At 35.3% G+C, this 22,334-nt stretch overlaps 1 protein-coding gene across 1 annotated transcript in view; it reads left to right on the top strand.

Moving 5' to 3' along the window:
* Window positions 1-428: 428 nt before the first annotated feature.
* The window catches only part of LOC140142748 (twitchin-like), a 58,705-nt gene continuing 36,799 nt past the window's right edge, over window positions 429-22,334 (top strand). Inside the window, exons 1-7 of the mRNA XM_072164740.1 lie at window positions 429-534; window positions 14,688-14,738; window positions 15,946-16,112; window positions 16,479-16,596; window positions 16,922-17,088; window positions 18,028-18,163; window positions 20,497-20,883. Of these exons, the coding sequence (XP_072020841.1) occupies window positions 14,705-14,738; window positions 15,946-16,112; window positions 16,479-16,596; window positions 16,922-17,088; window positions 18,028-18,163; window positions 20,497-20,883 (1,009 nt within the window). The 5' untranslated portion in view covers window positions 429-534; window positions 14,688-14,704. The remainder of the gene's footprint in view (window positions 535-14,687; window positions 14,739-15,945; window positions 16,113-16,478; window positions 16,597-16,921; window positions 17,089-18,027; window positions 18,164-20,496; window positions 20,884-22,334) is intronic.

Raw genomic sequence — 22,334 nt, 5'->3', positions numbered from 1 at the left:
AAACATGTTGTTTCCTATTACATAACTAGCTTTTAAACCATTCTAATGCAATTCCACGAAATCCGTAATGTTCCAATTTATGCAAAAGTATATTATGATCAACGGTATCAAATGCGTTTGATAAGTCAAGAAAGATACCTATTGTAGTTTCGTTTGTCTCAACGGCATTGTTGATCTTATCTACAAGTTGTAAAATAGCCATATAGGTTGAGTGCTTGCTAATATGAAAAGCAAAACGAAATTGAAACAAACATGATTCTGTCGAAATTTCTGGAAAACACTGCCATTGATGTAGTATAGTAATTACTTTTAAATATTCATTATCCCACACAAATGCTTGATTTGTCAACCGTAAAATCACAATAGATCTACATTCGTTACACTTGGAAAAGTAAAAGAATTAGTTAAAGCTAACTTGACATTCTAATTTGACTAAGACTGCGTTGATATTAGACAAGACAGAAACCCACAGTGTTCAAACATGGGATGGGCGGACGCAGAATAAACCTAGGACTAGGAGGCTTGATTTTAAAGGTAAATAACTTTATCTTTCTTCTTACCATGCTTTCAGCAACCTTTTATAGATATAGAAAACTCAAAACATGGTTAAGGTATGGTGAAATTAAGTAATTTTAAAGTTGGTTTAGTAATTCTATATTAACAGGCATAGTATGCCTTACAATTAGGATTGCACAGTTGCATGTTGTATTGTCTGCATGTAGTCATGCATAGCTCTGGTCATGCATAATGTTACACCACTATAGGCCTATAAGCATGTAATAGTTATGTGCATGATGTTGTCGCGTCATGAAATTATTCTGCATTTTTGGATACGACCGTTCACTATAAACTCCTTAATACTAATGTACGTCTTCAAGTTGATAAACTGCCACAGGCAAAAATAAATCATGGGTATTCCCAAAATTGGCTACTGGTTGCTATGCCATGTTCATGCCAAGAACATGGCAAGACATTCCGATTCAAGGCTTTTTTTTGTATGCCGGCATGAACATGCCATAAAATCCTTTATCAAGGATTCATGGGGGTGAATTTTGAACCCATTAAAAATGTAATTGACGCCCTTGAATAAAGAATTCATGGCATGGAAGTAGAGAAAATTTGACATTGACCATGATTCATGCCCATGATTTACCCATGAATAAGGATTTTATGGGCATGGAAATAGAGAGAATTTGACATTGACCGCGATTCATGCCCATGAGTTACCCATGAACATGCCCTGAACATGTCAAGGCTCTGACCAAACGCATGCCCGTTGCCAGCGAAAATAGGGCATGTTCTTGGCATGTTCTTGGCAAGATCTTTGCATGTTCTTGGGCATGACTCATGCCTAAATTTTTGCCGGATGCAATTTAACAGGTTCAGATAGTCTCATCATTTCAAATTTAAATTTATACAAATATTGAAAAGGAAAGCAAGTAGGGGCAGAGGGCTGAGTGGAATGCCCGGCCCCCAACTAAACACAAAAGTTGACAATGAGCAGTAGACTTCGGTTATATATATATAAATGTGCTTTTATAAATGCGCACGTGACCAGATGGCCAGCTTTGCATTACGTCACTGTCAATCACTGAAATGACGACCGTTGAAGGAGTGGCTACAGTTGTGACCTTGTTTCGTGGCTAGCACTGGCAAGGAACATTGGCTGGAGGTTCGATGCTATAAATTTGCAAGGATAAATCATGGATATCGAAGGATAATGATTATTGCACAGCACCCCCCCCCCCCCATGTACAAACATAACTAATTTTTGTTTTTGTTTATTTATTTATTTATTTATTTATTTATTTATTTATTTATTTATTTATTATTACTTATGTACTTAGGCGACGAAAAAAGAAAACCCTGTTCTACGGGCCCGACCGACCCAGATTTTTAACAAATTGGGAAATAAATTTTTTCGGTACAAATGAATGCCGACCCAAATTTCGGAAATTTCAGGAATAATTTTGTCTTTATTTTCTCACATTGCAAATTATTTACAGATTTTGGTGATTTTTTTGTTTATTAAAAAAAAAAACACCGACCGATCGACCCTACTTGAAAGGTCTTTCCGCCCGTAGAACAGGGTTTCTTTTTTTCTTAGCCTTACTAGGCAAAACCCACCCTCCCCTTTTTCACCCCCTTTTACACTCATAAATTAATTGTTTTTTTGCTAAGTTTCCCCTTCCGTGTAAAGTAAAACTTTATAAGCCGTTTGAACCAAACTGAACAAAATTGACGTATACAATTACAATATATAATACCATGACAATAATGTGTATGACGACCATAGTAGCCCAATAAACCATGCATAACATACGTGATTGTACGTCAAATTGTCATAATAACGTATGAGCGTGATGTATAGTACAGGGTGTCCCCAAAAAAAGAGGCCCCACATTGCGCCCTCTTTTCTCCTATTTTGAAAAGTTGATCAAATATATTTTAGTATGTAAAGAAACCTTCAATCGTTAGCTTTAATAAACCAAAACAATTGAAAAGTGCATATACCATGCATGAACATATAAAACATTCCTCGATGATAACTTTATAAAATAACAACTTTATTTAAGGGAATGGGCTTTACCGGTGGGCTTATGGGTTATGGATTTTGTTAAGTGTCATTAATTTGGGCGAAATTGATGTGGGATGGGACTTCTTTTGCTATACTTGCAATTACTTATGTTTTTCTTGTTTCTTGCTTTCTTTTTATTGACAACATAAGTCATTTCTCTTTTTGGAATAAAAGGTAGCCCTGAAAAGGGCTGTTTAGTTTGTCTTTGGTTCTTTTGAAGTGAGTTTACTGTGCTGCTCTGCCCTCTACCTGGTTGCCTCCGTGACGAATACAGGTTCAGCCCTAGTTCTCATTGCATTAATTGCGTTGCGTACCATCCTTAAGGCCTTGTGCGCCGGATACTTGCAAATGCAGCAGTAATACAGGGTTGCGAAGATGTTTGAAGCTAGCTGGTGATCCTCGCTTATAGTGAACGCTTTCCCAAGATTAATGCTATTATCTATCCATGTCATTAACCGTGTGTTTCGTTTAAATCTTTGATGTAGCCAAACTTCATCCGTGGACAGAGTAAAAAACGGGTACATTTCTTAAAGAGGGCATATCTTCAAAATTGTGAGCCGATTGAAAGAATTGTTTTGATTTATTAAAGCTAACGATTTAGGGTTTCTTTACATACCAAAATATATTTGATCAACGTTTCAGAAATAGGAGAAAAAGAGGGCGCAATGTGGGGCCTCTTTTTTTGGGACACCCTGTATATGAGTCTTCTTCAATATATCTTCCAGCCGGGATGATTTACGGTGTCTGATCTCCGCCAAACTCCCCCTTTTATAATTCATATCCCCAAATTTTTAGTTTTCCCCTTTTTGCGAAATGCTTTCCCCCTTTTTCAAATATTTCACCCTTTTTAACTTTCCCCGTTTTCAAAAGTTTCCCCTTTTCGACTTTCCCCCTTTTCAAATAGTTTCCACCCTTTTCGACTTACCCCTTTTCAAATAGTTTCCCCCTTTTCGACTTTCCCCTTTTCATATAGTTTCCCCTTTTCGAATCACCCTTTTCAAATAGTTTCCCCTTTTTTAATTTCCCCCTTTTCAAATAGTTTCCCCGTTTTCGAATTACCCCTTTACAAATAATACCCTTTTATTTTCACCCATTTTGTAAATAGTTCCCCTTTTACAAATAATCCCTTTAACTTTCCTCCCGCTTTTCACAAATAGGTTCCCATTTTAAATAGTTTCTCCCTTTTAAAATAATACTCCCTTTAAGGGATCCAAAATGAGCGTTTATTGCGTTTCGACAGTATTTTTTGTGGGACATGAGAGCACCTCAGACCTATCGAATTGCATTCTGAATACGAAGCATGTCTTTCTGATATCAAATAATTTTCATTTTTTGAAAATCACAATATAATACAAATTTTATGACAAATTATAAAAATTTGATATTTTTCAAATTTTGATATATAACAGTCCTCGAAGTAAATTATAGGGAGGAAAAGCCGACGGTCAATTGAAAATTTTGACCTTTCATATTGAAGATATGGATTTTTTCCCCAAAAGACCTAATTTTTTTTGGTGTTTTGGGAAAAAAAATCCATATCTTCAATACGAAAGGTCAAAATTTTCAATTGATCGTCGGCTTTTCATCCCACCTACATACACTTTAAGTATAAATCATCAGATTTATAAAGTTTACTTCAAGTACTGTTAAATATCAAAATATCAATTTTTAATGATTTGCCATAAAATGTGTATTAAATTGCGAATTGCAAAAAATCAAAATTATTTGATATCAAAATGACATTCTTCGTAATCAGAATGCAATTCGATATGTCTGATGTGCTCTACTGTCCCAAAATAAATACTGTCCAAACGTTCATACCCCAGCCCTTAATACTCCCTTTTTGTTTGGGTACTCCCCGTTTTCCGTGCGTAGGCTTTACCAGTAAGCCTGGACCCTGGAGAGTACCGTGCACTCACTAGAGCTCATTCCGCTACATCCATTTTTGGAAAGGCGTTCTACATGAATTTGGATACCAACGTAGGTAGATTTATAGCCTGTTGTGCAAGCGCCCGCTAAATTCAATGGGTTAGGGATCCGTCAACTTTTATGTACGTTTATAGAGGGCTGTACAAAGAGCAAATCCGATATGATTGATAAACCAAATGATGTTCAGAATGTTAAACGGGTGAAATGGCATGCATAAATATTTATGCTGGTCAAATTCATAGCAATGATGTTTGAAAGTATGTGAAGAACTTGTCTATAAACAGGGATATGTCAGAGACAACAAACAACTGGCTGCCATTGTTACAGAAGCCTAGATAGGCCTAATAAGAATTGTTTGTGCTATATATTCAAAAGTTGTTTTTTAAAGTTAGCACCAAAGTTTAAAACAAGCGGTCTTAACAGTGAAATGACAATAAAAGCATACATTTATAAAACGGGCCTGGACAAAATGGGCATTGCATATTTATGACAAGTGTGGCTGTGTGATTTTACAGGGTGTATCAAAATGATTGGTACCGACGACTTCTCATTTTTGCCGATTTGTTAAACTATTTTTTGTACCAGTTTGGGGTTAATTGTTTAAATATTTGTAATTATAGTAGTTTTATCTTCTCTAAGAATTTTAGATCATAAAGATAGCACATTCTGTTCAGAAGTTATATGATTCTAAAGGAAAGTAGGTTTTTTTACACTTTTCATCGCAACGCTGGATCAGTAGCGCACCATTTTCAAAGCTCTAGTTTGCTTCAAATACCTAGTGAGAATGATATGTTGAAAACCATGGAACAGTTTAATTTTTTTCTTGCCTATTTCTACATAATATATTATATAAATGTTCTAATCAATATTTATTAGTTGAGAGTAATATTATTGACTTGAATAATTTAGGTGGGGTGAAAGAAGTTTGTGTATCAACACCTTCCAGGGCGGTAATTTAAATTGTAGTATTGAGATTACTGTAACTTGTAAGTAGATGGTGTTGCAGAATTGCTATAGACTGTAGACAGTGTAGGTTAGGTTAGACTTGGTAAAAGTTATTGGAATGGCTCCAAAGTACTCCACACTTCAGAGCGTGCATACATAGTAAATAATTACCGGTTGACACGAAGCTATGGAGAAGTGCGGAGAAGATTTAGAAGACAGTTTCCTAGAGCAAGAAGTCCCGGGCAAGAAGTATCCCATGCAAACATGCTATAACTTCCAATGTTTCAAAATTTGATATGGGCAGTTTCAGAATGGATCCATGCCAGGTGTTATGTTCATTCGAGATAGGGCTTTACCTCAAACTGCCAGAGTCGTAAGGCAGGGACTTCAGGAACTATATTTCTAAAAGCATTTGTAAAGCAATTTTATGTTATAAAGACTGAGGTGAAATATTGAAGAGCATGTATGCAATAAATACTTCAAGCAGTAAACCTATTCATCTTGTGTTGTGTAAGTAAAACCATGATTACGTCGATGACAATAGCTCCCAGATGCATGAACCTATCATCTTCATATTATTAGATCAATAAGTTAACATATGGCCCTTTTTATTTATGTTACAAAAACTATATTAATTAGCAATTCTATATTTTTGATATATTTTTGAAAAAGTCACATAGCCCGGTACCAATCATTTTGATACACCCTGTATGCAACTTTATTTTTAAGCCAGTTCCGAGTAATTTTCGCTATTCTTTGTTTGCCAACAATCCCGTTAACAATAAAAATGTGCTTTCTAATCAAAGGCTCTATGGCATATATTCAATTGACCAGACAAATGAACCAGGGACTTCGGTCAGTGGTGCACGCCTCAAAAATCCAAAAAGAATTAGTAGGCCCTCCCTATATGTTAGATGAAGAATTAAGTAGCAATTAAGCCTAGTCTTTTTTTAAAGTCGAGACAAGTCCAAAATAATAACGATTAATAAGGCAATCTAATTGATTCGAATTCCAATCTCCTGGCCTTTTCCTGGGTCTATATTTAGTTGCATGATATAATTCAGATTATGATTTTTCTTAAAAGTAGATCTATATCCTATAGAATTAGAATTCATAAATTACATAATAAGTATCATTTTATTCATTTTATTTAGCTCAAGAATTTGTATCAGACAATCACGTGCTTTCAACGTGTAGGCTGGACCTATTTCAATATCGAAGTACATGTATGCACGATCGAAGCATGAAGGCTGGCACTATAGATGGTCGGTGCCTACTGGTAAAGCCTACGCATCGTCAAACGGGGGAATAAAAAAAAGGGAGTAAAAATGTAAGAAGGAGAAACTATTTTAATGGGGATATCTGTTTTAAAATGGTATTATGTAAAAGGTGAAAAGAAAATTCGAAAAGGGGAAACTATATGAAAAGGGGTATAGTCGAAAAGGGGGATACTATATGAAAAGGGGGACATTCGAAAAGGAGGTTCTATGAAAAGGGGGAAATTCGAAAAGGGGGAAACTATATGAAAAGGGGGAAATTCGAAAAGGGGGAAACTATATGAAAAGGGGGAAATTCGAAAAGGGGGAAACATGAAAAGGGGAAATTCGAAAAGGGGGAAACTAGGCCTATATGAAAAGGGGAAATTCGAAAAGGGGAAACTATATGAAAAGGGGAAACTATATGAAAAGGGGGAAATTCGAAAAGGGGGAAACATGAAAAGGGGGAAATTCGAAAAGGGGGAAACTATATGAAAAGGGGGAAATTCGAAAAGGGGTTACTATATGAAAAGGGGAAATTCGAAAAGGGGAACTATTTGAAAAGGGGAAAGTCGAAAAGGGAACTATTTGAAAAGGGGGAAAGTTAAAAGGGAAAATATTTGAAAAAGGGGGAAAGCATTTCGCAAAAAGGGGGAAAACTGAAAATTTGGGGAGATGAATTATAAAAGGGGGAGTTTGGCGGAGATCAGACACCGTAATGATTAGATCATGTACAGTCATCTACGTGTTTATACTCTAAATTGTACGTCAAAGGGTGTACAGATTACGGATTTAGCATGGGGGACACAAAAAGGTGCTTAAAAACACATTTTGAATTTGTTTTTTGTCCATTTTGATACTATTAATGTGAGCGAGCGAATGATTAATTTGGGGTTGAGGAGGTCGGGCGGGGACATCTAGCCTATTTAGTTCGAGAGGGCCGATTATTCCGAAAAGGGCTAAAGTTATAGTTTCGTCAATTTACGTTAAAATTAGAGTTAAAATTAGGGTCAGGGTTATGCTCAGTGCCGGCACTACGGTGGGGGGGGTGGCTAGGTGAGTGAAAATATTTATCTTGACTCCCAAATAAATAAATCCATGACCCATTCCTCCCGAAGAAAATGACAGCCCCTTATTAAAGTTCCCTATCATCACATGCAAACATTATCAAATAACATCATCGGCAGCTACTCAGTTCTGACCTTAATGCCAGTAAGAATCACATTTCGTCATCAATACGGCCAATTGCCACGCCCATTTAGCACGGAAATAATGAAATACAAGTTTTTAAATCAGATATATCTAGCTTTTCCGTCATTAATTTTTTTTCCGTAATGGAAAATCCAAATAAAGAGTTTATGTTTCGGGTCAAATTATTTTGCCCTTTGCAATCAATGCCACTATTTTGCAAAAACAATTTTCCTTGTAACCTGTCATTTTCGCCTATACTTTAGCGTGTGGAATTTGTGTACATCCGGGTACCTTACATCGTAGAACACGGTAGGCGACTTGTAGATGTCACGTGCGCATCTATAAAAGCGCATTTATATATATACCCGAAGTCCACTGATGAGAGTTACAAAATCTTTCAAAGGCCCCCTTTGCAATGATTTTTCATCAAATTTACCCCCCTTTTTCATACAAAATCGAGGACAAAATTTGGCTAAAAACAACCCCTTTTTTGTAGTTTTTAATGACCAGAATTTCAAACACCCCTTTTCAATAATTAGAATTTCAAACACCCCTCATCAATGACACTAAATATTGACATAAAATTTCTGGATTTTCTCAAGTACCCATTTTATCCAAATTTCGCGGACAGTGCAAATTAAATACCCATATTTTTTGCTGATTTCACTGTCGAATTTCACGGACAGTGCAAATTAAATACCCGTATTTTGCCAATTTCGCGATTCTTGCTACTGGTAAAACAAGTATTCCTGAAAAAAATTGGTGTCAGTTCCAATTTACAATGTAATTATTATTTGAATGTAATGTTAAAGAGAAGTTTTGCACTGTAGCGCTGACAAGAACATGAGTGGTAGTTCATATATCATTAAATAGGCCCACATGTTTTGGCGCAACGTCAGCCTTCTATTCTTCAAATCTTTTCAGAGGGCGCACCACCAAATCACTCCACGATTTATGTACCAGTGAAATTCGGTTAAAATAGTCCACCGCTTATTTGAGCTTGTTGTGGCTTTATTTTCAAAAGATAATTGTCAAAATTCGCCCGTTTTCAGCTCATTTGCTTCTGGCAAGTGTCTACATGAAGGAATCTGAGAAAGAATCCCAATATTTTATTTCAGAGCTGAAGTTTTGGCGCAAATTTGAACAACGTCCGGTTTCAAAAATGAGTGATTTTTTAGGTTTAAATTTGAAATGGAGCCTTGATCTTTGGTTCGAGTTGTATTTTTTCCTGAATGTATTTTATGCTTTCTCTCCCCCACCAGCTCCAAGTACAGATAAAATACAAAAAGCTGAAAAAGGAAAAAAAAAAAAAGATGTGGACACCGTCGGCTTCCCCAGTGTATTGATCGGCCGGTGCCATTATCACGTGACTGTAGAAAAATGCTGTTGCCACCAGATATAGGCTAATTAAAACAGCGTATTACTATCAAGACTTATGTTTGAAAGCTGTCCTCAGATCGATGCGTGAAGTTTCCAGTCCATCACACTACGTGCTCTATATATTAGTCCATGTCGATATTAGCAAGACAGAGATTGCGTCTGATGACGTCATCTGTCAAAGTCGTTGATGATGAACCGGCGGTAACGGCGTCTTATTTTAAGCTTATTGTTAATTTTGCACCTTCAAACCGCACAAACCATCTCAAAAGTTATGTCTTTATAGTATGAAACTTTCTTTAGCGGGGGCTCCATGTCAACAATGCCTAGAAAAGTTGCTTTTTGCCTTGTAAAAGTACGTAATTTTTCGGCATTTCCTGGTATCAGGTCGATTCGGCCCAAACCAATTCGTCCACAGTTGACTTGGCCATATGCCAATTCATGTATTGGCCCCAAGCTAAGTCAGCCACAAACCAATTCGATATCGACCAAAAGGGATAAACGATTTAATATGTTAATGAATATATGTGACCGTCCATCACGAAACAGCTGTAAAGTCGGCTGGCGGTCAATTTTGTTTTATTTCGTGTTTAGAAAATATATCATAAGCTTTAAAATGAAAAATCATTTGACTCCAAACGATATCCAGAAGTAAAAAACAAGGGGGTTAAGTGCACAACGTACAAAAAAAAGTGACTATATCTCATTAACCGATGATCCTACAGATATGCGACCACTGACTTTTCTGTTCCTTTTTGACATATGGCACGACTCTCTAAGATATTTGGTTACAAATTTTAAAAAAGTGGCTATATCTTATTAACCAATGATCCTACAGATATGCGACCACTGACTTTTTTTTGTTCCTTATGACTAAGGGAAAAGTTTGACATATCTCACGACTCTGTAGGAAATGATGTACATCATCATCATCATACATCATCATTTTATTTTCATACAAATCGACATACAAAATATATATAAAAGACACAACATTTGAATGAGGAGATGCTCAAAAGGCCTGAAGCGAGCGCCCCCTTACACTGCCTTAAGTTACAACATACAATTATATACACAAAGCTAACAAATAAAAGAAAGAGGAGAAGAACATGCAAAGAAAGAAGCAATATAAATATTTATAACATTTCATATAGACATTCCACAGCTCACAGAAGAAATTGATAGTTGGGGTGGAGATGGGTGGGGATGGGTGAGGTCATTAAATAATGCCTAAATATTAGATGTAATTTTTTATTAGACTTTTCTTTATTTGTAACTTAAACTGGTTTACTGATTTTGCCATCTTTATATATTTATCAGTAATATTCCATTTCCTAGGACCGGCAGCTCACTGGAAGCCCGTGTTGTGAGGGCCACAATAACTGCGGCTACGTACCCGGGCTACGTACAGATACGCGAACGCTGACTTTTTTTGTTCTTTATGACCTGAGGAAAAGTTCGACATATCACACGACTCTTTAGGATATTTGGTTCAAAAGATAGAGGGTTAAGATTGGTTTGTGACCGAATGCAAGACATCAAGGCATCTAAATATACAGATTTGGTGTAAAAACAGCGGTTATGGAGAAAATCACGAAATAGTTTTGGCCAACTTTTTTTGTACTTCAATATACAGGGTTCGAATTAGCATGTGGGCGAATTGGTTTGGGGCTGAATTGACGAATAGTATTGATATCGATATTGATATTTTTACCCACGTGATATTTCGATATGATGATTCGAATTGTCACGTGATCGTCAAACCTGTACTAAAGGTGTCAGTTCTGCAGGAACTGACACAAAAATAACCCCTTTTATGCGCAATTTGGTAACCATGGTAACTCTCATGGTTGTCAACTTTTGTGTTGAGTTGGGGGGCCGGGGTGGAATGAGACGAATAAAATGGCTTACGTTGGTCCACAAACTGATGATCACGAGTCGAACCATGCACAGCACAGACCCTAGAAAGAATTATTCTTTCTAGGGTCTGTGGTCAGTCACGCCGCACTACAGGCGCGTACGCAGGGGGGGGGGCGTTAAATTTCGTATCGACCGTATAGCAAACAAGGTGCAGGCAACAGGGCGGAGCTATATGTATTGTAGACTATCGAAAAAATTGTTTTAGATAGTTTTGTCCAGTAACAAGAAGTTTCTGGTATCTGCCCACGTTGGGAAATTACCTGATTTTAAGTTCGACGTCATCATGGTATGGAGTAAAGAATTGTTTTAAAAAAGGCAGTTCAGTCAACTCTGAAAACCGTAGGCCTACACATAGAGATTCCCGAATGCAAATTATTTATGGCAAGTTTTGCCTGGTAACAGAAAGAATATGCATATTTTGAAACTGTCGAACAGAGCGTATACCATTGTTTGGCGTCTAAGTGCATGAAGTGTAACCATTAGACTATACAATAAAAACTTGACATGGTGAAGATTCCATGCTCATTGTGTCTGATTGTGACGTCTACTATTATTACAACTGAGCTAGCAGAGCGAATCCAGCTTAAGGGTAGACTCGGTATTGTTGGTCGAAGCAGCCAAAAAAAAAAATCGATTTTCATTGTCTTAATCAATATATTATTGAAAAATAACATTTTGATGTTTTGCAAAAGTTCATTCTACAAATCGTATACTTTGACAACTTGCTTGATTTATTGTCGTTAATTAGTTATGTATGTTTTATAAAAATGTTGTTGTTTCTGCCCTCTTTGCAACATAATTCAAGAACTACAGGACTACAAAAGGCCCATTCTCAGATAAAGCGTCCAAGTTTGGGCTCAGGAATTGCAAAATGCCAACCACGAAGAATTCGTGAAAATCATTCAGAATCGTAAACTTTAATAGTTTCAGAACACAAAACAATGCATGGGTGATTTTTCAACAATACTTCATTTTTGAGCAATATTACTTGTACGCATGGGGATAACGTATCAGTGGTAACGTATCTGTGAAGCCCTTTCCCACTTTTGTCTTAATCGTGCAAGTGTAAAAACTTACCGACTTAATGCCCATACTTGATCAGTCATCACCCAATGTACTAAAGTCTGATATGGTATTTGGCTTCATTTATCACAGCGTTTTTTCCGAGGGGAGTAGAATTTAGGTAACGTATCTGTGAACGCATGAACGTAACGTCAGGATTTTTTGCCATTAGTAGACCTGATTTTTTTACTTTGAAACCATTGTGTTATGTACCACATATATAATATAACTATAGAGCCTGCTTGATCCATAACATATGGGAACATTCATATAGCCAGTTATTTTGACAGATTGTTGTTCATTAGAAATATGGTAACGTATCTGTGAACAATTTTGGCGACATAGTCTCAAAGACCTGTTGGAAAAATTTAATAACTTGCGTTGTGATGTTTTATACTTTATTATTAGGGCATGATACCACTAATGAAAAGTACCTATAATCCATTATTATGCGCGCATGTTTAACGAACAGGGACACATTATACGGAACGTACCTTGGCTGGCGACATGGAGGAAAACAATGGACATGCATAATCAGCTTTATTGTTTTATACTTTCTAGGCATGTTACAACCTCCAGCCCCACACATTTTAGAAAGCAACTCCTAAGTATTAGTTATATTAATAAAAGTCATTTCTTTCTGACGAAACAAGTCTGAATACGACTTGACACTATGGGCGACACAGATTTGGCTTTTTGGACACTTTATCGGAGAATGTGCCAAAAGTATATCTGTGAATATTTGAATTCTTCTGCACACTCGCTATGAAATGATCAATGCAAATTTTGCTAAAGCTCACTACTATTCGCAAGATGATGTGAACTACCAAATCGCAACACTGAGTTGAAAATAGGTGCTAACCTTAAACTTATACACGATCCAAGAGCAATCACATTCTGGATATTATTAATTGTTTCTTTTTGATTTTACAGGACTTTGTTTTATTAGCTAACTAGAAACAAGAGGTTTTTGTATCAGATAAAGGTTGAGAAACAGACCATTACCAGACTGTTGATATGTTACAGTTGGTTGGAGGTTGAGACCCCGATATACGATAGGGGTCGAAACCTTATCAACCAACCAACATTTCTGGTAATGTTCTGTTTTGAACCTTTTAACTTTGCACCAAAATAATGCAATAATAGTTCAAAAAGAAATTTAATGTCAAACTTTAATTTCTTGAATAAAAAACACTAACACACATCAGAATCCATCATTATCAAATCAATACAGGATTGATCTCAATTAGCCTTTTTCTAGATATGGCGGACATAATAGATGTGGCGCTGCACGAAATGGGTAAAGTCTTTAGAATTTGCCGAGTTTTACCCATATTGAAGACTGCCCTCCTACGCCATATCTCGAAAAGGCTAATACGCATATCCCGGGTTTCTCTACCGGATATCGATTTGCACCAAAATGTCTTCCCAAATTATGCGTATTGCATACCGAAGAGATGGATTAACCTTTGAACTGTATCTATTGTTAGGAATATGCATATTACCGTGCTAGAATAAGACAATTTTAATGCTAATTTATTGCACATGCTGAGGAAGCCTGATTACCTTTTTAAAATAGCCGAGTGGGAGGGTTTTCAATGAAATATTTTTGTGTAAAAACTGAAGTATCATATGTATAAAAGAATATTTGAATATTAAATGTACATCATAACGATTCGTGATAACCAATCGTGCTACAGTTTATGGGGTTTAGGAAACAGAGATTTTATTTCAATTTTATATACGCAAAATATTTTCTGAATTTAGTAAAAATTAACACTGAATTGATGGTGAAAATTTTATGTAAAATTTACATTATGTCCCTACTAAAGATTACTGTTTCGTCTTTATGGGAATCTAATCTTTTAATATCTTAAAAACTTTGGGGACCTATGTGGACTTATTGCAAAATCCAGAACGTTTTCATAGATTGAATACAATACCGCTCTTTTCAAAGATACTAATCTTACAGGTGCGAGTGATCAGCCTTTCTTTGACATCTATTGTTCAATGCATCGGTGCCGTGTGAACGTTGTAGTGCAGGGCTGCAGGGCGATATAGTCAAAATTGTATTCATCTATTGCTATGGTAGTTAATCCGATTAACTACGTCACTTCGACGGCGAATAAGGACTTCTGTAACTTTTGAAATCCGACCCGTTACCATTGAAATGCTTTTAACTTTATTAGCAGCAACAAATGAGGTGTAAAAATTCGCAGTATGAAAAGATGCGAGTTTATTAATTTACTCAATACTCTTTTGGTTGTAAATTGTGGCGACTTTTTCAAGTGTTTACGATATTTTTTGAGCAGTGCAGTTTCTCTAACTGTGACACAGACCATGGATCAGTTTCAGTTATTCATCTTATTAAATAATTAATGTCAAAACCAAAGCAGTTACATTATGCATATATTTTGCTTAATTGCCAGGTGGACTTAATGTTGCCATGGCGTCTTTTATCTCGAAATTGCTCGGAAAAGGTGAGTGAAAAGTTCTTTCTGCATATATTCCATAAAAGAAAAAACAAAACAATACAAAACAATGCAGAACAAAACAAAAACTTTTTTTTATTTTTTTTTATAAATTAGGCCAATAGGTTCTAAAATCAATGATGACGTTGCGTTGTGACCAGAATCATTATTATCATGATTATGGCACGCCTGGCACGACAAAACTTTTATTTCAAGTTCTAGATAGATTTTTGGTTATTAATACTCATAATGTGAATCACTTGTCTCAATGTGACTACCCAGGCAGCCTAGGATCTGATTTAATTTGAAACTAACAGTTACGATTAAGGGTATGAGTTTTTATTCTGTTTTAGTACCATGCTAAGCATACGGATAAACCGGTTGCGGTGCACTTTTCTCAGCATATAAACTGACTGTCATGGAATTTCTGAATACCCAATCTAAATTCTCATCAGGTGTGACACCGTGGAATTTATATTTTTGTTTAATACGTATTCGGTTTTGTCAGTGGTTCTCGTATCCCTGCTAAAAAGAAAGAAATGTTTGAAAGCGTAGGTATGGCTTAGGTGCTCCTACCATACCAGTTCACTGTATTTATCAATTTGCGAAACCAAACATCATTTTTGAGATCCGTCACTGTCAATCACGTCACGTTTGCCAATTTTTCTGTTCACCGTATAAAAAAATACACATCCCAAAACGTAATTACCCCCTTCATTATGAGAAAATAACTCAAAGCTATGCATCAAATTTTAATTGCAAATTTTGATGACTCATTTGTCTTCATAATGTCAATAGCAGGCAATTTGTTGACATTGTGACCCTTTGAATGAAAAAGATGGCAATTTCAAACACATAAGCCCATTGAAAATGTTGCTTTTGTTGCTAGAATGCTTGTTCATCACTGGTCACCACTGGTCATCATCGACCAGTTATGTAAAAATTGTAATGGTACACTGACTTATTGAGTATCTTTTTTTGTGCAACGTTTGATTGAGCATCTTTTTTATTCAAAGAGTTACCATGGCTACCAATTTTGAGGTATCGAGACAAATATGGTATCTAAATTTTGGATAATTTAACTGGGATACTTTTTGCTATTTCAGTTTTAAAAATTGGATGCAAACATTTTGAGTTATTGTCTGATAATGAAGAGGGGTAGTAACTTTTTGGGATGTGTTCGTTAAATAACGCACATGTATGTATGATTTAGCAGACAAACCTTCCGCTCCAGGACAACCTACCTACAAACACACAGGCGACTCGTCGGTCAAGATTACTTGGTCAGCACCCGGAAGTGACGGTGGTTCTCCAATAACAGGATATATCCTGCAACAAGAAAAGTTCTTGAATGGGAAATGGGAAAAACTGCAAGACTTTGAGGTAAAAGTTGAATCCGTTGTTTTGGCAATCATGATTTTAGGCTGTTGATTGTCTGCAGATTTTAATTATTCGAAATGACCATGTGTAGTTATGTTGGTGTCGATTTTCGCTTGATCCTGAATTATTATTATTATTATTATTATTATTATTATTGTTATTGTTATTATTGTTATTGTTATTATTATTATTATTATTATTATTATTATTATTATTATTATAGTAGTAGTAGTATTGGTGTTATTATTTAATATTATTATTATTATTATTATTATTATTATTATTATTATTATTATTATTATTATTATTATTATTATTACCATCAATATCATCATCGGTATTACTTACTATTTCATTTTCCAAACCTAGGTTACTGAGACCATTTACGATATCCATAGACTGGAAGTAGGGGCTCACCAATTCCAAGTATCAGCAAAAAACGTCAATGGGATCAGCGAACCAAGTCTACCTTTAAGACTGACTCATGGTAAGATTTCTTTCTGACAGAGAATCCATATCAAATATCTCAAACAGTTTCCAATTTCCAAAAGAAATCGCTTTACCATGTAGGCCTAGATAATTATTTTTATTAACTGAAAAATGAAAAAAAAAGAATTCCTCTTGATCATTTTGAACTGCTTGTAAGCGTAGAGTCGTAATTTTTTGTTTTATACTTGAAACACACCCATCCGCTTCAATGTTAAAGATGACATGACTAAACAGAATTTATTTACAGGCATTTCACGAAAAATCTCTGACCTATCGAAACTTAAAATATTCGTTAAATAACCTACGCATGCTTTATTTAGCAGACAAACCTGACGTCCCAAGACAACCTGCATTAAAGTATACAGGCGACACGTCTGTCCAGATTACATGGTCAGCACCTGAAAATGACGGTGGTTCTCCGATAACAGGATATACCCTGCATCATGAAAAGTACCTGAATGGAAAATGGGAAAAACGACGAGACAAAGAGGTACTAGTAATCAAAGAGGTTTATATGAGAAGCATGTAAACACAATAAATTACGCAAAGTATTGTTACTCTGATGACGTATTGATTTGCCCACAAGCTAGAAGGGGAGAGAGCGAGAGGGAAAGGTGTAAAAAAGAAGAAAAAGATGAAACGGAAAGAAAAACGAGAGTAATAAATGGAATAATGATTATTTAATATTGAAACTAAATACATAACAGCATAAGGTAGCCATTCGATGTGTGCGTTACGTAATTTTACGCACAGTCGGGTATTTCACATAAGTCACCAAATTCTACAATATGTTAGCGCTCAATATGGAAAATAGCTGAATAAAAGCTTTAGTTCATTTGAGGTAACAGTTCGGTTCATTATTTGTGTATGATCTTTGTAGTTTGTTTCTTTATTGTAATTTTCGAAGAGAAAGAACCTTTGGTTGCCATTCACGAAGTCCTTGTTGTGTAGCAGAACAGACCGCTGTCCATTTACTTGCAACCCTTGATCTAACTTGGATTAGGAAAGCCCAAAGTCCGAGTTTCACACTCAACAACAACAATAACAATACAACAGCAGCAGTAATAATAATAATAATAATAATAATAATAATAATAATAATAATAATAATGATAATAATAATAATAATAATAATAATAATAATAATAACAATAATAATAACAATAATAGTAGTAATAATAATAATAATAATAATAACAATTTTTTCGTTCCTCAAAAGAGGATTTTATTGCAGTATATATAAGCCACTGGCCAAAAAATGCATTGATAATAATAGTAAATAATTTATTAAAATTCACTTAAATATTTATCTCTTGTCTTGCAGGCGTGTTACAGATGTTTTTCCAAATTATCTAAAATATTCTTATTTGTAGCATGCAATAGTATGCAAATTTTAATAATGCTCTTCTTTTTACATTTTAATGACAAGCTTAAAAGGAACATCGTCGATGTTGTTGGCATGCAAGCAGGCGCTCAATACCGATTCCAGATATCAGCCAAAAACGTCATGGGGGCCAGTGATCCAACTCAACCCTCATTGAGTGTAACAACACAACTTACACACAGTAAGACAATTTTCATTCGACTGAAGAACGTCTATCACGCCATATGAATTAAGGGGGTACTACATCCCTGCCCAATTTTGTGCCTATTTTTGTATTTTTCTCAAAAATTATAGGGCATTGGTGACAAGTAAGATATGTATATTATAGGGGCAAGGACTACAACTACTGCACTGAAAATTCAACTCATGGCAAGTATCCAGCAAACACAAAAACGTTTTTAAAACGTTTTAAATGAGTATTTATTGGCTTTTGGTTAAGGTAAAAACGTTTTAATAACATTAAAATGTCGGGTTATATAAATGTCATGAAAACGTTTTAAAACGTTTTGTATGAAAACACACTACAGCAATGTTTTAAAAATGTTTTCAAAGTGTAATTGTAAACTATTTTTGCAAACATTTTTGCCAAATATTTTGTCAACATTTTAATAACATTATGTTCAAATATTTGCACCCAGCAAACACAGAAATGTTTTAAAATGTTTTTTTCAAAACGTTTTAATAACATTTAAATGTAAAATATTTTTTCAACCTCAAAATGACATCTTGTTTAGAATGTTTTGTATCAAGTTTTCAAAAATGTTTTTGGAATGTTATTAAAACGTTTTTATACCCTTTGTATAACCCGACATCTAAACGTTTTCTGTAAAACATTTGTGTTTGCTGGGCAGTAGATTATCAAAAAATGTTTTTTTATGTTATGAAAACGTTTTCTGACAACCTTTTATAACCTTTTGCGAATGATGTCGAAAACGTTTTGTGTTTGCTGGGTAGTTATTGATCAAATATTGGTTTCCCCTCATTTTTGACCGTAACTCCACAACTGCAACTGTTGTCTGTGTTGAAATAAAATTTCCAGTGAAGTAGTCCTTGCCCCTATAATATACATATCTTACTTGTCACCAATGCGCTATAATGTTTGAGAAAAATGCAAAAATAGGCACAAAATTGGGCAGGGGTATAGTACCCCCTTCATGTGTTAAAAATGGCTGTTTAAATATAATTATTTAAAGGATATTTAGAATCAAAGCTACGCAACCCTATGTGTGCGCATTTTCGATCAGCAGCTGCTGTATTACACACATGGCTCATATAATGCAGGTAAAGGTAAAATTCTCTTTCCCATGTACGCTTGTTGACAAACATTAATTGCTGCTGTCTGGGAGCACGATCCAGCCAGACGGCAACCGCAGTTGCCAGTTAAACAACCAAACACAGGCTACTACCACTAGAAGAAGTTTTTGATGAGAAAATGGACATTTCGATGAGAAACGGCCAAAATGGTGAGAATTTAAATTTTCTCATTCTTTTTGATGAGAAAATAATAATGTTTATTTTGAGCTCAGCGGGGAGTTTTAATAAGACAATAATGATTGATACACACACCAGGAAGTTTCTCATCCAAAAGAATGAGAAAATTTAAATTATCTCCATTTTGGCCGTTTCTCATCAAGATGTCCGTTTTCTCACCCAAAACTTCCTCTAGAGTACGTAATACCCACTACACACTTATAACAGGCAAAATAATTAGAACCATGGTCATTAGTTGTTTAGTATTGTATCAAAAGCGTATCCAACTATAATAATCCTGATTTAGTACATTTTTGATACACGCCATTTGATATACTTTTGATACATCTCGTTCGATACATTTTAGATACATGGCATTTGATACACTTTTAATACAGGATAAGAATTGGAACGCTGATTTGATACACTTTTGATACATCTCATTCGATACATTTTTGATACGTGCTTTTTGATACAGAATAAGAATTGGAACGCTCATTTGATACATTGTTGATACATCTCGTTCGATACATTTTTGCTATTTTTTGATACATGATTAGAATTGGAACGGTCATTTGATACTATATTGATATGTTCCAATTGATACATTTTTGATACTTTATCAAATGAGCGTTCCAATTCTTATCCTTTAATTTCACACATTTTTGATACGTATCAAAGTGTATCAACTTTATGCTAGGGATAACCATATGCGGGTCATTTCGGGGGCCATTTTGCAGCGTCATAAACTCGGAATAATGCTTGATAAACCCCATTTTTGGATTCAGCAGGTTCCAATTATTAAAGATACCTAGGTTATGAACGTTTACTAAAAATTGCTTCAACAATCGTACAGAACATAATTATTTTCCTCTAGTCTACATCATCAATTTGAATTTATTTATTTGTTTAAAGGTCTATTATTAACAGAATTTTATTATAGTATACAATAATTGAATCTTTTGTTGCATCTTATAACAGAAGATTTTCAAATTCATTTGTAGTAGTTTTTAAAATCTACTTTGCATTTGTTTTTCTTGACAGTCACTAGATCAAGTACAGAAACATTGATCCCTAAGCCACAACACAGAGGAGAACAGGAAACCCAGCCTGAATCTACCACTCCTGTCAGTCCAGGTAAATCAATAACAGAAGGAGAAGTAACACAACCTGAATCAACTACTACTGTTGTCAATCCAGCTAAAGCAACTACAGAAGAAGAGGTAATCGAGCTAAAATCGGTCAGTCCAGATGAATCAAATACATATACAGAAGAGGTAATCAAGCCTGAATCTAACACTTCTGTCAGTTCAGCTGAATCCACTACAGAAGAAGAGGTAATTCAAACAGAACTCACTACTCCTGCGAGTCCTGCTGAACCAACACGTGAACACGTGACTGAAGGCCTGCCAACGTCTGCATCAACACAAGGTACATTAAGATTTTTCCATCATTTACTATTTCGTTGTTTGTTTAAGGAATTTAGAAAGTGTCAAATACGCAAGGGAATATCAAACGTTTTCCACTTTTTGATTTCATGAGTGAATTTCCTGAAATGTTCTAATAATTGTAAATAATTATGGAGTATGAACCTTTGTCTTTCAAACCATATGTTTTATAAGTAATGATGTATGCTGTATACTTGCAAAACAGCACCACCAGGTTACAGACACTACCTGAAATATGGTACAATGTAACTGGAAAAATAACAAGCCAATTTAGACATTGCTTTATTTTCCTGAAACTATCTGGAACAGAAGTTTGGAATCGTTTGTCGTTTGGCGCGCACAACGGTAATCATGGCAATGTGATAAGACGTGGTTTACGCCATACTCTCTTTAGACCTAATTCATTTCTAGGCAATTTGCAGGATCATGTGAAATATCTTGACTATCCCATCGCAAACCCTACCATCATATTTTTCTTAGAAAAATTTGTTTGCTTTACTTAAAAATATCAACTGCCAATTTATGATACGGACGTGCCACTAAACCTTGCTTCTCTCTTTGAGTGCGGTGCTTGAAAGCTATAATAAACCGTTTAATTATCTCCTTGTAATTTTTCATTTTGAAATCATATGCTATGATGGGTAAAATGAGTTTAGAATTATCCACTATGTAATATTAAACATTGTCGATTCCAATGCACATGGTACAGTACGTCACAATATACAGGGTGTCCCAAAAAAAAGAGGCCCCACATTGCGCCCTCTTTTTCTCCTATTTCTGAAAAGTTGATCAAATATATTTTGGTATGTAAAGAAACCTTCAATCGCTAGCTTTAATAAACCAAAACAATTATTTCAATCGGATCATAACGTTTGAAGATATGTCCTTTTAAAGAAATGTATCCGTTTTTCACTCTGTCCACGGAGGAGGTTTGGCTACTTCAAAGATTGAAAATTGCATATACCATGCATGAATATAAAACATTCCTCGATGATAACTTTATAAGTTAACAACTTTATTGAAGGGAATGGGCTTTACCGGTGGGCTTATGGGTTATGGATTTTGTTAAGTGTCATTAATTTGGGCGAAATTGAGGTGGGATGGGACTTCTTTTGCTATAATTGCAATTACGTATGTTTTTCTCGTTTCTTGCTTTCTTTTTATTGACAACATAAATCATTTCTCTTTTTGGAATAAAAGTTAACCCTGAAAAGGGCTGTTTAGTTTGTCTTTGGTTCTTTTGAAGTGAGTTTACTGTGCTGCTCTGCCCTCTACCTCCGTGACGAATACAGGTTTCAGCCCTAGTTCTCATTGCATTAATTGCGTTGCGTACCATCCTTAAGGCCTTGTGCGCCGGATACTTGCGAATGCAGCAGTAATACGGGGTTGCGAAGATGTTTGAAGCTAGCTGGTGATCCTTGCTTCCAAGACTAA

This window comes from Amphiura filiformis, chromosome 20, assembly GCF_039555335.1.
Source record: "Amphiura filiformis chromosome 20, Afil_fr2py, whole genome shotgun sequence".
NCBI classification, from domain to species: Eukaryota; Metazoa; Echinodermata; class Ophiuroidea; order Amphilepidida; family Amphiuridae; genus Amphiura; species Amphiura filiformis.
Note: the sequence above shows the minus strand (reverse complement) of the source record. Positions and strands in the feature narration are given on the sequence as shown.